The sequence below is a fragment of the Littorina saxatilis genome, linkage group LG16, assembly GCF_037325665.1.
Source record: "Littorina saxatilis isolate snail1 linkage group LG16, US_GU_Lsax_2.0, whole genome shotgun sequence".
Taxonomy (NCBI): domain Eukaryota; kingdom Metazoa; phylum Mollusca; class Gastropoda; order Littorinimorpha; family Littorinidae; genus Littorina; species Littorina saxatilis.
Genome location: NC_090260.1, coordinates 24,764,160 through 24,779,159, shown reverse-complemented (window position 1 = coordinate 24,779,159; position 15,000 = coordinate 24,764,160). Strand labels below are relative to the sequence as shown.

Below are 15,000 nucleotides of genomic sequence, written 5' to 3'. Positions count from 1 at the left end.
TCCTTCAATTCTGAGAGTCATTTTCAAGGCCCTTGAATTGAAGTTAAACTGTCCCTGCATCTTCTGCCTCCTTGGAAATTATATCATAAGTAACGAATATATTTTCTGTGTGAGTGTGTCTGAATGTCCGGAGGTAGATCGTAGTCCAATACACCAGAGCAAAGTCGCCTTGTTTAAGCATAAGGCCTAAAAAAAAAAACAGGTGTCGTTACGGTAACCCGACCTACTCTATTTTTAGGGGCCGACCCTATAACTTTTTTTTTACATTTGTCAAAAAACAAAAACAAAAAACAAAAACGAGTGCAGAAAACGCAATGAAAGCGAAAGCGCTCGAGTCGCACACTTATTTCCCTGTCAAGTAGGTTTAATTTGTACACATTAGAAAAATAAGTAAAAAAAAAAAAGTGATTGCCTACCTTCCTACCCTATTTTTTTTTTGGGGGGGGGCTATGTTACCTTAACCACACCTATTTTTTTTGTGTGGCCTAATACAGATGGTTGTCGTGTAAATATGACTTTTCACCTGGGTTACAATAACATTTGAAGTTGGTTCCTATCAACCATGTTTGCGACAAACCTTAACTTGTCACATTCTCAATTTTACTGTGCGATTGTTTATCTGGTGTTTTCATTTCATCAGAATTCGAGCTTGCTGTCTCCTAGACTACCCCAGAAACAACAACCGTATCAGCAGCCTATGCCGCAACAGCAGCAACAACCCCAGTATCAACAGCATTACCAGCAGCAGCTGCAGCAACAGCAGCAGCAGCAGCAGCAGCAGCAACAACAACAGCGGCAACAACAGCAGCAGCAACAACAACAGCAGCAACAACAGATACCGGATGTCTCCCCCGGGCTTTGGAGCGTGCTGTCAGAGATCTCCACACCCCAGTCACGTGAACTGCAGATAGAGTTCAGCCGCTTGATGAACACGGTCACCTCCACGCGCATGCGCAAGATCTGGATGGAGGACCAGGACGGCGGTCAGCCGGTCAGCCCAACGTCGAACAGTGAGGAGGAGAGTGTATCGCCTGTCAAGGAGGGGGCAGAGCCTGGCGGCGGGTCTGAACCAGGAGTGTTTGAGGACCACTTCAGTCAGGGCGGCGGGCACTTCGCCCACGACCCCAGCCTCTCTGCAGACTGCAGAACACACGCATCGGAGCCAGCCTGCGAGCCGGCGTCTGATCTATCAAACGTTCATAACTTCGGGTTTGCCCAGGCAGAGTCGACAGCCGGCGAGATGGATCCGAAAGATGCGTCTGATGCTGCGCCGTTTAGTTTTGAACCCTCTCCGGGCTACAGACGTCAGAGGGAAGGCACCAGACGTCCTTTTGGCTTTCGCGTTGGAGTGGACGAAGACGGGGAGCTGTCCCACAAAAACCCTAACGAGGACGAAGACGACATTTCGTCCCTGATCGACAACGCTCGGCTAGAGCTGCAAATCGAGGAAGAAGAGGAGGAGGAGGTTAACCAGAACCTGCAGCTCTTGATGAGCCGGCAGCAGGCGCAAGACATCAACAACCTGTACCCTGCCAAGGACCCGCAAGGTCCTCCTGTCAAAGACGCAGAAAACAGTGACGCCTATGAGGTCTACGGCACCTCATCTTCATCGAATCGACCTGAACCAGATGGCCCAGCGCCAGGAAAGGAAGACGCCTCGAAACGTTTTCGACATGAAGAACTGGAGACGAACACACAGATCCCCGCACCCCCTGGCCTCGTGTCAGAGGAGGCTGAGAGACAAGTGCTCTTCGTTCTGCGCAAGTCCACCGTCAACCACCATCTCAGTCAGGACCTGGAGCAGGATGACGTCAGCAGTGCCCAGTCCTACCCGACCTTCACCCAGACCACCACTACCTGTCCTCAGCCCGGCTTCTCCAGCTCCAGGACTGACGGCAGTTCCATCAGCTATGATGGGGGTAGTAGTAGTAACGCTGAACACATAACGACAACCTCCATCCCCACTTCGTCCTCCATGCCCCCAGTCAAAGCCAAGCCAGCAGCCAACCCCCCCGCAGAGAACGACACGCAGTACACGGAAGGCTCGGCATTCTCGTCCAGGCTGAACTACAAGTACCCGCTGCAATACCCTGACGAGTCCGCACACAGCAGTGGTGACGGGGCAGACAGCAGGTCGTTGGGAGACGTGCCGGGACAGGGAGTCTTCCCCAGGAACTCGCCCAACAAGATCCGGATCCTGGGAAGCAAGACCTACTCGGAGGCCTACGCCGACAGGCCCGGCCCGGCTGAAGACGTTCCTCGCAGGGAGGGGAGCGGGGACCAGTTTCTGGCCGACACGCCTCAGTCCCGAGCGGAGGGCAGCGGGCAGAAAGATTCGAACCGCAAGCCTGTAGTGGTGTCCGTGCGACCGCTGTCCCACGCCGCCAGAAGGGGAAACCACTCTTACCTGACCCAGCGACACAGCAACCGCCATCGCCAGTGTCAGAGCGGCAAGCAGCACAACAACAGACACCGCCAGGTTGGTCAATGACATGACATGACATTACACTGACATGGCACACGTGCAGAAGAGTCGTCTGGGAAAAAAAGGATACCTACAAGTAGGCCATTGACATGACATGTGTTACACGGACAAGGTACACGGACAAGTAGTTATATCGTCAGGACATGACACATAATCAAACGAGAAGTAATCTGTCTTTTTACATTTAGTCAAGTTATGACTAAATGTTTTAACATCGAGGGGGGAATCGAGACGAGGGTCGTGGTGTATGTGTGTGTGTGTGTGTGTGTGCGTGCGTGTAGAGCGATTCAGACCAAACTACTGGACCGATCTTTATGAAATTTGACCTGAGAGTTCCTGGGTATGATATCCCCATATATTTTTTTTATTTTTTTGATAAATGTCTTTGATGACGTCATATCCGGCTTTTCGTGAAAGTTGAGGCGGCACTGTCACGCCCTCATTTTTTAACCAAATTGGTTGAAATTTTGGTCAAGTAATCTTCGACAAAGCCCGGACTTCGGTATTGCATTTCAGCTTGGTGGCTTAAAATTTAATTAATGACTTTGGTCATTAAAAATCTGAAAATTGTAGAAATTTTTTTTATTTTATAAAACTATCCAAATTTACGTTCATCTTATTCTTGCTGATTTCAAAAACATATACATATGTTATATTTGGATTAAAATCAAGCTCTGAAAATTAAATATATAAAAATTATTATCAAATTTTTTTTTTCGAAATCAATTTAAAAACACTTTCATCTTATTCCTTGTCGGTTCCTGATTCCAAAAACATATAGATATGATATGTTTGGATTCAAAACACGCTCAGAAAGGTAAAACGAAGAGAGGTACAGAAAAGCGTGCTATCCTTCTCAGCGCAAGTACTACCCCGCTCTTCTTGTCAATTTCACTGCCTTCGCCATGAGCGGTGGACTGACGATGCTACGGTCTTGCTGAAACATTGCATTGCGTTCAGTTTCATTCTGTGAGTTCGACAGCTACTTGACTAAATGTTGTATTTTCGCCTTACGCTTCTTGTTTCTTTCTTTTTATATTTAGTCAAGTTTTGACTAAATATTTTAACATCGAGGGGGAATCGAAACGAGGGTCGTGGTGTATGTGCGTGTGTGCGTGCGTGTGCGTGTGCGTGCGTGTGTGTGTGTGTGTAGAGCGATTCAGACTAAACTACTGGACCGATCTTTATGAAATTTGACATGAGAGTTCCTGGGTATGAAATCCCCGAACGTTTTTTTCATTTTTTTGATAAATGTCTTTGATGACGTCATATCCGGCTTTTCGTGAAAGTTGAGGCGGCACTGTCACGCCCTCATTTTTCAACCAAATTGGTTGAAATTTTGGTCAAGTAATCTTCGACGAAGCCCGGGGTTCGGTATTGCATTTCAGCTTGGTGGCTTAAAAATTAATTAATGACTTTGGTCATTAAAAATCTGAAAATTGTAAAAAAAAAAAAAACAATTTATAGAACGATCCAAATTTACGTTTATCTGATTCTCCATCATTTGCTGATTCCAAAAACATATAAATATGTTATATTCGGATTAAAAACAAGCTCTGAAAATTAAATATATAAAAATTATTATCAAAATCAAATTGTCCAAATCAATTTAAAAACACTTTCATCTTATTCCTTGTCGGTTCCTGATTCCAAAAACATATAGATATGATATGTTTGGATTAAAAACACGCTCAGAAAGTTAAAACAAAGAGAGGTACAGAAAAGCGTGCTATCCTTCTTAGCGCAACTACTACCCCGCTCTTCTTGTCAATTTCACTGCCTTTGCCATGAGCGGTGGACTGACGATGCTACGAGTATACGGTCTTGCTGAAAAATGGCAGCTACTTGACTAAATATTGTATTTTCGCCTTACGCGACTTGTTTATATTTAGTCAAGTTTTGACTAAATATTTTAACATCGAGGGGGGATCGAAACGAGGGTCGTGGTGTATGTGCGTGTGTGCGTGCGTGTGTGTGTGCGTGCGTGTGTGTGTGTGTGTAGAGCGATTCAGACTAAACTACTGGACCGATCTTTATGAAATTTGACATGAGAGTTCCTGGGTATGAAATCCCCGAACGTTTTTTTCATTTTTTTATAAATGTCTTTGATGACGTCATATCCGGCTTTTCGTGAAAGTTGAGGCGGCACTGTCACGCCCTCATTTTTCAACCAAATTGGTTGAAATTTTGGTCAAGTAATCTTCGACGAAGCCCGGGGTTCGGTATTGCATTTCAGCTTGGTGGCTTAAAAATTAATTAATGACTTTGGTCATTAAAAATCTGAAAATTGTAAAAAAAAATAAAAATTTATAAAACGATCCAAATTTACGTTTGTCTTATTCTCCATCATTTGCTGATTCCAAAAACATATAAATATGTTATATTCGGATTAAAAACAAGCTCTGAAAATTAAATATATAAAATTTATTATCAAAATTAAATTGTCCAAATCAATTTAAAAACACTTTCATCTTATTCCTTGTCGGTTCCTGATTCCAAAAACATATAGATATGATATGTTTGGATTAAAAACACGCTCAGAAAGTTAAAACAAAGAGAGGTACAGAAAAGCGTGCTATCCTTCTTAGTGCAACTACTACCCCGCTCTTCTTGTCAATTTCACTGCCTTTGCCATGAGCGGTGGACTGACGATGCTACGAGTATACGGTCTTGCTGAAAAATGGCAGCTACTTGACTAAATATTGTATTTTCGCCTTACGCGACTTGTTTACATTTAGTCAAGTTTTGACTAAATGTTTTAACATAGAGGGGGAATCGAGACGAGGGTCGTGGTGTATGTGTGTGTATGTGTGTGTGTGTGTGTGTGTGTGTGTGTGTGTGTGTGTGTGTCTGTGTCTGTGTCTGTGCGTGTGTGTGTGTAGAGCGATTCAGAGTAAACTACTGGACCGATCTTTATGAAATTTTACATGAGAGTTCCTGGGTATGATATCCCCAGAAGGTTTTTTTCATTTTTTTGATAAATGTCTTTTATGACGTCATATCCGGCTTTTTGTAAAAGTTGAGGCGGCACTGTCACACCCTCAATTTTCAATCAAATTGATTGAAATTTTGGCCAAGCAATCTTCGACGAAGGCCGGACTTCGGTATTGCATTTCAGCATGGAGGCTTACAAATCAATTAATAACTTTGGTCATTAAAAATCTGAAAATTGTAATTAAAATTATTGTTTTATAAAACGATCCAAAATTACTTTTATTTTATTCTTCATCATGTTCTAATTCAAAAAACATATAAATATGTTATATTCGGATTAAAAACAAGCTCTGAAAATTAAAAATATAAAAATTATGAAACTATTTTAAAAACTATTTCATCTTATTCCTTGTTGGTTCCTGATTCCAAAAACATATAGATATGATATGTTTGGATTAAAAACACGCTCCGAAAGTTAAAACGAAGAGAGGTACAGTAAAGCGTGCTATGAAGCACAGCGCAACCGCTACCGCGCCAAACAGGCTCGTCACTTTCACTGCCTTTTGCACTATCGGCGGACTACGTTCAGTTTCATTCTGTGAGTTCCACAGCTTGACTAAATGTAGTAATTTCGCCTTACGCGACTTGTTTTTCTTGTTCTTCTGGTTCTTCTGAACCCTGAATCCCTTGCAGGACTCCCGGTGTTCAGAGACGGAGAGAGCGACGGACGGCCCCGAGGAGGCGGAGGGGCAGGGTGGCGGGTCAGAGTTGAAAGGTGGGCCCGTGACCCTGTGCGCCACCCAGAGTGCCCACGAAACCCAGGCCATGATGGACCGGACTGCTCACCCGGACCTCACCACCCAGAGGAGATCGGCCAGCGACTCGGATGTGTGAGTTCTTCACTTTCCCTTTGTACTTAATTAATCTCGGGAAGCAGAGACGCTTCTGAAATACAAATTATCATCGTCTTCATCGTCGTTGTCTGCATCATCATCATTGTCGTCGTCATCATATCATCATCGTCTCTTTCATCATCGTCGTTATCATCATAATCACCGTCGTCGTCATCATCATCACCGTTGTCGTCATCGTCGTCATCATCATCATCATCGTCGTCATGATCGTCATCGTCAGAAACTTAGTACAGTCAGAAAGTTTACGTGCGTGTGTGGATGGGATGGGCGGGGGGTGATAGAGGGGGGTGGGAGGGGGGGGAGGGGGCTCAGATCCATTTAATTCTATCGGTCCATGCGTATCAGGGGCACGAGGTGGGGATAGTAGAAATGTAGTTCAATTTTGATTGTGAAAACAATTTTGGTTGATAGCATTCTTCGAAGGGGGTAAAGGACCGGTAAAAGCAAAAAAAGTTAAAAAAATTAATCAGATTAAAAGGGGAATAACTCCATTCTGCAAGGTTCTGTGACTCCGACCAGAGAAACCGGACACTCACCTTGGTGCAGACGTCAGGAGCAGGGGACACTACTCTGCTAGGGACGTCCGTCAACAGTACCGCCCCTTCCATGACCTCTCGTGATTTTGACAACAACAGTTACAGCACATCGGTGTCAGGTAAGTACGGGCAAACACCAATTTTTGACACCAACACGCACAGATATGCACACATGAACGGGAGGGGTGGGGGGTGGAGGGGCCAGACAGGTTAAGATAGGGACAGAGAGCGCATAACCGACAAAATGATAATCTGCATCTTGAAAGGAAGAGATATAATGATGATGATGATGATGATGATGATGATGATGATGATGATGATGATGATGATGATGATTGATGATGATGAAGGTAGAGAGAGGGAGAGAGGACGGTGATGATGATCTATTGTGCATGTGGGATACCGTATTCCGAGGAGGAAAAACCATGTTTCTTCGTTGCTGTTTTTTCTTTAGTGTGTGTAAACATTTTTCTGATTGCGTGAGCTTTCTTGCAAATGGCAAAGTTATTGGACGAGGACAGCAGTTTTGACGTTCTGTTAATCTGTAGTGGAAACTGAAATGAGAAACGCACATTTTCCCAATTGCAGGATCCGGCTTTTCTTTTCAAATGACGACCCACACTGACGAACATTGCCACAACCACAGGGAGGGGGGAAACTGCGCATGTCCGGGAAAAATGGCGCAGACGACAAACGATTCACGTGACAACCACGGCGCATGGGCGGAGCGTCATCACCATTCACTACCAGTTTCGGAAGACCGTCAGTCACCTTTTGCTTCTAGAATGTTTTACTCGGGACCGGGCACGACAGGGACGGGGGAGGGGGTGGGCTGGAAGCTGGCCAGACGACCCAGCAACGAACGAGAGAGCAGAAAAGATTCGAACAACGAATCGGCAGAGGACGACAGCTTTGTCAGCGGTGAGCAGCAGCCTGTGGTGTCGTGTGAGGGCGGGCGGTGCGCCATGAACAGCTATGCCTCCAGTCAGTGTCACGTGGCTGGCCAACCCGCCTACAACACGCTCCTCGATGGCAGCGGGAAAGGGTCACCCTTCTGCGATCGGGGATCCTCACAGCTTACAGGCAGCTGCACTGTGAATTCTGCCCTGCACATGGCTTCCCACGATACGGACAACGTGGCTACCAAATCTTACGCACACATGTTTCCACAAGAGCAGGCCAAACACAAGGAGGCTCCAACTGTGAGCTCGTGTTACGCGAGCGAATCGAACAAAGACTCTATAGCAGAACCCATCCCGATGACGGAGGCCGCTTTCGCTGAACAGATCGCCTGCTCCTCCATCGGCTTCCAACCGGAGTCGTTCTGCAAGTACTGGAAGGACGCGTCCTCTCTCCACCGGGACAGCATGTGGACCACGACCGCGGACGCCACTCTGTCCACAACGGCCGACGACTCGACCAGGTCCGGGCTGTTGAAGTCGTTCAAGCATCCCGGGGAGGTTGAGAGCAGAGGGCAGCATGTCCCGCACAGCAGCGTTGGCCAGACATCACCGCTGAAAGAGACTCGCACAGACTGCTCGGAAGGTGGCCAGAAGCAGGAAGCCACCCCAGGCATGGACAGCCAGACAAGGTACAACACCAATAATCCGCTGGATCCAGGGGTGTTCGTCAACCTCAGCCAGGCTGGGGAGCAGCGGCAGGGAGATGAGCAGCAGGCCACGGAGGGGGCGAGCCAGGCTCCCCAGCAGCACAACCACCACCACCACCACCCTGACTGGGTCCCCCTGTCCGCCTTCACGCTTCACTGCCGCTCACACAGCGCTACCCCACTCACTAACTCGCCTGTCAAGGAAAGCAGGCTGGCGCAGAGCTGCTCCAACCTTGCTTCTGACCAGAGCAGGCTGTCCCCGCAGAAGCCAACTCACGACACGGACAACGCTGCGGTCGGTGTCACCGCCACGGAAGACTCGTTCCAGGACTCAATGACGGAGATGGATGTTGGAGCGGGGACCGCAGGGGCGCCTTGTGTGAGGGAAGGGCGCAAGGCGAGATGCAAGGAGAAAATCCTGGAAGAGATCAGCGCCTGGTTCAGTGACAACTCGGGGTGAATCTGCTTGATCTGAGAGAGAGAGAGAGAGAGAGAGAGAGAGAGAGAGAGAGAGAGAGAGAGAGAGAGAGAGAGAGAGAGTTTGTTTGTTTGTTAGAGAGAGAGAGGAGCGAGAGAGAGAGGGAGATAGAGAGTAAGTTTGTGTATGTGTATCTCTGTGTGTGCGTAAGAGAGAGAGAGACAGAGAGAGAGAGAGACAGAGAGAGAGAGGGAAAGAGTGAGTATGTGTATTTGTGTGTGGGTGTGTGTACGCGAGAGAGAGAGAGAGAGAGAGAGAGAGAGAGAGAGAGAGAGAGAGAGAGAGAGAGAGAGAGCTATTGATCATAAGTAAAGAAGATGAAGTAACATCAAAGTGATAAGTGCATTATTACTGTAGTTGTGGTCTACCGGTGTTTCCAATCAAAATATCAAAATTCATAATGTCGTACTGGTATTTTTAGCTTTCTGGTATTTTAAGTTTTTCGTCTTTCATTCAGTCTGTCATTGACCGGATTATTTTGCATCTTGTATTTTCCACAGTCAAGAAGATCTGATTTGTCTTTTGCAGAGCACCTGGATCTACCAAGAAAGAGGAGGTAGAACTGGATGCTCGTCGGTCGATTCCTGTCCGAATTAGCCAGAGAATTCCAATGGTTAGTTGCTGACACACACACGCGCACACTTTCGCGCAAGTGCGAAATAATTATGCAAGATCGTTGTTTCATTTGAACGATGATTTTACTCTCTATGGACGCCACCTGGGGCACCACTCTCTTCCTATGGGGGGGGGGGGGGGGGGACTCTCTCGCACTCTCTCTCTCTCTCTCTCTCTTTCTCTCTCTCTCTCTCTCTCTCTCTCTCTCTCTCTCTCTCTCTCTCTCTCTCTCTCTCTCTCTCTCTCTCTCTCTCTATCCGTGGCCTTATTATTGTATTATGCATGTTTTCTATTTAACATCCACCACAATTAAAACAAATCGCTCTGAAAAACTCTTAAGACTCCTATTCACTTACCTTCGTGTCAACGACAACTGAAACACACGAGTGTACATGGGAGTTTTAGCCCATGAATGCAGAATTAAAGAAGAAGAGGAAGACCTGTCAAAAACGCCTCTATACTTGGTGATCCTTCGTGTGAGGGAGACTGATTGAGTTGATGGAAACGCTTTATTTTGTGTATTTTCCTCTTTTATTCGCAGAGTCAAGGCGGCAGTCAGCAGCAAGCAGAGGAGACAGACATACAGGAACTTCTGGCAGAACCAAGCAACGTTGCGAATGTCCCCAGACTCGTGGACATGGTTCCACCCGCTCAACACGGCCCCAGCACGCAGCTCCAAAGTCTCAACGCTGCTACTCGCTTTGCTAGCAACGAGGAGAACACGCCGACGACCACGAGTACAACTGTCGCTTCGCTCATGGCTAGGCTGGGGGCCGGGCTGAAAACTCAGGGTGCTGTCGGTGAACCCGACACGGCAACCGTTCAGCTGTTACGGGCTGCGTCCAACGTCAGCGGACAGTGTGTCAGCCAAACAGTGGCGGCCCAACACGTCAGCCAGAACATCATCACGCAGAACATGACGTCTCACAACGTCAGTCGGCTGGTGAGCGCGCAAGGCGTTAGCCACAGCCTGCACGCGCAGAGCGTGAGCCAGAAGGTGCTGGTGCAGAGCGTCAGCCACAACGCCAGCGTTCACCACGTCCTTCACGAGACCACCAGCGCGGACAGGAGCGGACGACTCTTCAGCGACGTGGCTCGGGCCTCTTCGGCGCAGTCCGGCAACATCCCTTCGCTGGAACTCCCTGGCGGTGGGTCAGGCAAGGACGGAAACGGCGGTTCCTTTCCCGTGCGGACAGACCACCTGTGCAACCAGCACCTGATCCCGGAGCAGTTCCGCAAGCTGATCGTTCCCGACATGGAGAAGATGATGCAGATGGGCCGCGACAACGCCTGGGACAGCCAGCAGGACGCCAGCTACAGTCTGCAGCAGGCAAGAGTTGAGGTGGGCGCCAAGACGGAGCCGGGAGGAGGATCAGTGAAGAGTGTCTCCGTGGCAAGCTCGCTCCAGCAACATCAGCATCTTCATCATCAGGAGCAGCAGAAGGCGGACGGGGGCTCTGACGGACCCTCGGGGTCGGGTCACAGTTCCAAGTCATCGCACGGAATCCGCATCACGGCGGAAGAGCTGTTCGCCAGCTACGAGGCTGCTGTGATTGGCACCCGTCACGGCCAGGTGACCAAGGCGGCGACCTTCAAGACGGAGACCCTACAGGGAGAGGTCAAGTCTTCCGCACACTGCGCTGCCTCTTCCGCTGACTTGCACAGCGCGCCGGGGAAAAAGGCTGGAGGTGGTGGGGGTGGCGTGTTTGCTCCTACTTCGTCCACCGCGGGCTTACTCCCCGTCAAGGCGAGCGGAGGGATGCTGGCAGTTCAGGGTGTGAACCCTGTCACCAAGATCCTGGCGCAGCCCGCCAACCCCAACCCCAACCCCGGGGCCAGGGGCGCAGAGCACAAACACCAGCAGCCAGGCGTGCTGGGACTCACCCTTGCCATGACACGTGACACCAGGCCGGCAACCTCTCAGCAGCAACAACAGCAGCAGCAACAGCAACAACAACAGCAGCAACAACAACAGCAGCAGCAGCAGCAGAAGCAGCAACAACATCATCAGCAACAACATCAACAGCAGCAGCAGCAGACCCTGGCTTTCAGCAGCAACAGTAAGGGGCGGGAGCATGTGATGACGGCAGCCTACTACGCCAACACTCGCCTGAATGACGTCATGTCCTACGCCAGCATCAACATCCCGGGACTCCCCCGCATCCCCATCCTGTCCCCGCAGGCGGCGGCGCAGAACGCCTTCCTGATGAAGGCCAACAGCATGAGGCCGTGCCTGCAGCCCAACCTCTCCGTGCCTCCCCCGGGCTTCATCCCGCTCATGCCAGTGCACACTGGCCACACCTTCCACCACCATCACCACCACCACCACCACGGGCCCAGCGCCTACCCCATGGGGCCCATCTTCCAACCCGGCGTCTTCCACTCGCCCAACTTCATCGCCATGACGCCCCACCCCCAGGGCCCGACCTTCCTGCAGCAGACCAAGGTCAACATCTGCGCGAACGTCAACATCAGCAGCAGCGTCTCCGCCACCTTCAACATCAACGGCAGCCACGGCAACAACAACGGCAACAACAACCCCATGCTGGCCCAGAACAACAACAACAACTTCCACGTGGCCACCGCCACCACTTCCGCTGCCACCGCGACCTCCTCCTCAACCACCACTGCCACCAGTAAAACTACCTCCGCCATTTCTTCGGCAGACGGCGTACGTAAGAGTGTTGTGGGCGAGACGAGACTGCTGGGCAAAGTGTCTACCCTCGGAGGCTGGTCTCCTCTCACGGTCGTCAAAGTATCGTCTTCGCCGTCGTTGTTGTCGGGATCATCAACCGTTCCGTCTATCAAGCTCAAGCCCAAGCCCCAGCCCCCTGCCTTGAAGGCGGGAGAGGCCGCCAGCGGCTCGGCGGAGGGTGCTATACGTAACCATGGCAACAAGAAAGCAGCGACGGAGGGTGAGGCCAAGCCGGCAGGACGTCAGAAGGGCGTTGCGGAGGACGGGAAGAAGAAGGACGAGGTGAAGGGCAGAGCGGAGCAGGACAGGGGTCGGCCTGGCGGCATGGCTGACGCTACCATTAGCCGACCTCGCGGCGCCAACACTGAAAACCTCATTCATGTCTTTCCCCGGCGCCAGTAGCCTGTTTTCCACCCCTCCTCCACTCCATCCTTCTCTCTCGCTCTGCTCCCGCCCCCCCCCCCCCTCCCCCATCTCTTTCCATTTCTGTATTTTTCTCTGTCACTCTCTCCCCCCCCCCCCCCCCCTCTCTCTCTCTCTCTCTCTCTCTCTCTCTCTCTCTCGCTTCTCTCTCTTTCTCTGTCTCTCTCTGTCTGTCTCTCTCTGTCTCTCTCTCTCTCTCTCTCTCGCTTCTCTCTCTCTCTTTCTCTGTCTCTCTCTGTCTGTCTGTCTCTCTCTCTCTCTCTCTCTTTCCCCCCTCTCTCTCTCCCTCCCTCTCTCTCTCTCTCTCCCTCTCTGTGTTCTTTACACGTGTGACTCCTTGACAACATCAAGTGCATCTGTGACTGGTTGTTGGCAAAGTATCTGGCTTAGGATTCCGACTGGGACCTAAGAACATACACGCGATGGAACTTGGTAACTGTGTCGCATAAAGGACGTTTTGCTCTGTGCCTAACGAATCAGGAAACAAAACACACACAAATATTACGAAACAGACGAGTTTTTTCACATGTGAGACAAGTTACAACAGCGACAAAAAACACAGAATCTGGAGAACTAACTGTGATGAAATGTTCAACCGTATGCTGAAACGTTCACTGTTCTTATAAGTAAATATCTGTCATTTGAAGCGAGCTAGAAATTGCAGATATATGAAGGGCACAACTTCAAGACTTCTTCAAATCTAGGGGAAACAGAATATGACGCTTTGAATAACATTGTGTTGAACTGATTTGTATCTTCCCAAGAATGAGAAATTATGCCTGCCATGTTTTTCCCCAAATCATTTTCATGTGAACGGGGAAATAGTTTTTCCAGAGTGAGCTTATTCTCGCTTCGGGTTTCCGTTAACCGATCTGCTTGTGAATGAAACTAAAAGTTGCTTCATAAGTGTTGTTCTGATTCCATAATAAGATCGAATTTTTTTCTTGCTTCTTGGTTCCTTTTAAATGGGTGTTTGTTGGAACATTGGGGGGGGGGGGGGGGGAGGGGGGCGCTCTTTGATGATGAGAAATACCTGTTTTTGTCCCTCGTTTTGTCTGGAACAAAAAATATTTATTTGGTTAACTACATCAGTACTCGTCCCCGATTGATTGAAGTGATAATTAACATGTGAAACTGTGATAATATTTGTGTTTAACCTTTCTTGGAGAGATAAATTAGTGTACAATGTCCACTGCACTCGACTACCCTTCAAATGTCCCACGTCTGAGTTCGTAGATTTGCAAAAAAAAATTTTAGTGTTTGTTTTGTGTTCTTTTTACATAATATAGTCAAGTTTTGACTAAGTGTTTCAGATAGACCAAGAATCTAGACGAGGGTGGTGGTGTATGTATGTATGTGCGTGTCCGTGCGTGTGTGTGTCGAGAGAGATTACCAGAAAACTACTGGACAGATCGTCATGGAACTTTACATACAAATTCTTCCAGATGATATCCTCAGATATTTTTTCCCCGCGAGAAATGTCTTCGATGACGTCATATCCGATTTTGTAAGAAAAGTTTAGACTTCATTTTCTAATCAAATTGATTGAAATACTGGTCTGACCCAAAGGTGACTGTTGGATTGCATTTTAGCTCTGAAGGTTAACATTTAAAATATCAGTTTGTGCATCAAAATTGTTATTAAAATCGATGCACTGTGTTCTTTAGCATCGCCTGAATTCAAAAATATAAAAACATATCTTGTGTTTGGATTTAAAACAAGCTCAAAAATCAAGAAAATAAATTATGTTTTATGCAACTTAGGTTCATTTGGCTTGTGTTTCGAAGACAATGCAGGAGCGCTTTGTTGGTCAACCTACTTGTCTTGGTGAAATAAAATGCAGTGCGTGCAGTTTCATTCCGTGAGTTTCACAGATTGACCAAATAAATTAATTGTCGCTTTACGCGATTTGTTTTCCCTTTTTTTTTTTTTGAGAAGAAAACATGCTATTGCCTGAAACTAACTCGATCACAACTTTGTTGGCATAGTGCTAATGTTAAAATACTCTACGACGAGAAAAAGAACTTTGTGGTCGCAGTTGAAAAATGTTGCGATTTGTTCTTATTTACAGTTTCTATTTTCAAACGAGTCCAGGGTCCGCAGAACTGATGCAGATTTGAATGCATCATAAGACAGTTTGATTTGTGTTTTAAGTAGCTGAATCTTACTCCACTCATTCATTAATTAACCGTTCAGGGTGTAAAGCAGTTTGTAATTATAATTTTGAGTTGGACTTTTGTTTTCAAAGTCCGCGTTTCTTGGTCTTTGAAAGTATTTTAACATGCGTTTTGTACAAACGACGGATGAGCAG

At 48.0% G+C, this 15,000-nt stretch overlaps 1 protein-coding gene across 2 annotated transcripts in view; it reads left to right on the top strand.

Annotated features, from left to right (window-relative positions):
* Positions 1-12,731, top strand: part of LOC138950645 (uncharacterized) — a 20,498-nt gene extending 7,767 nt beyond the window's left edge. For both annotated transcript variants that reach the window (XM_070322360.1, XM_070322361.1), the window contains 6 exons: positions 641-2,479; positions 6,113-6,309; positions 6,834-6,988; positions 7,458-8,934; positions 9,485-9,569; positions 10,113-12,731. In XM_070322360.1, the coding sequence (XP_070178461.1) occupies positions 641-2,479; positions 6,113-6,309; positions 6,834-6,988; positions 7,458-8,934; positions 9,485-9,569; positions 10,113-12,668 (6,309 nt within the window). In that variant the 3' untranslated portion in view covers positions 12,669-12,731. The remainder of the gene's footprint in view (positions 1-640; positions 2,480-6,112; positions 6,310-6,833; positions 6,989-7,457; positions 8,935-9,484; positions 9,570-10,112) is intronic.
* The last annotated feature ends 2,269 nt before the right edge of the window (positions 12,732-15,000 follow it).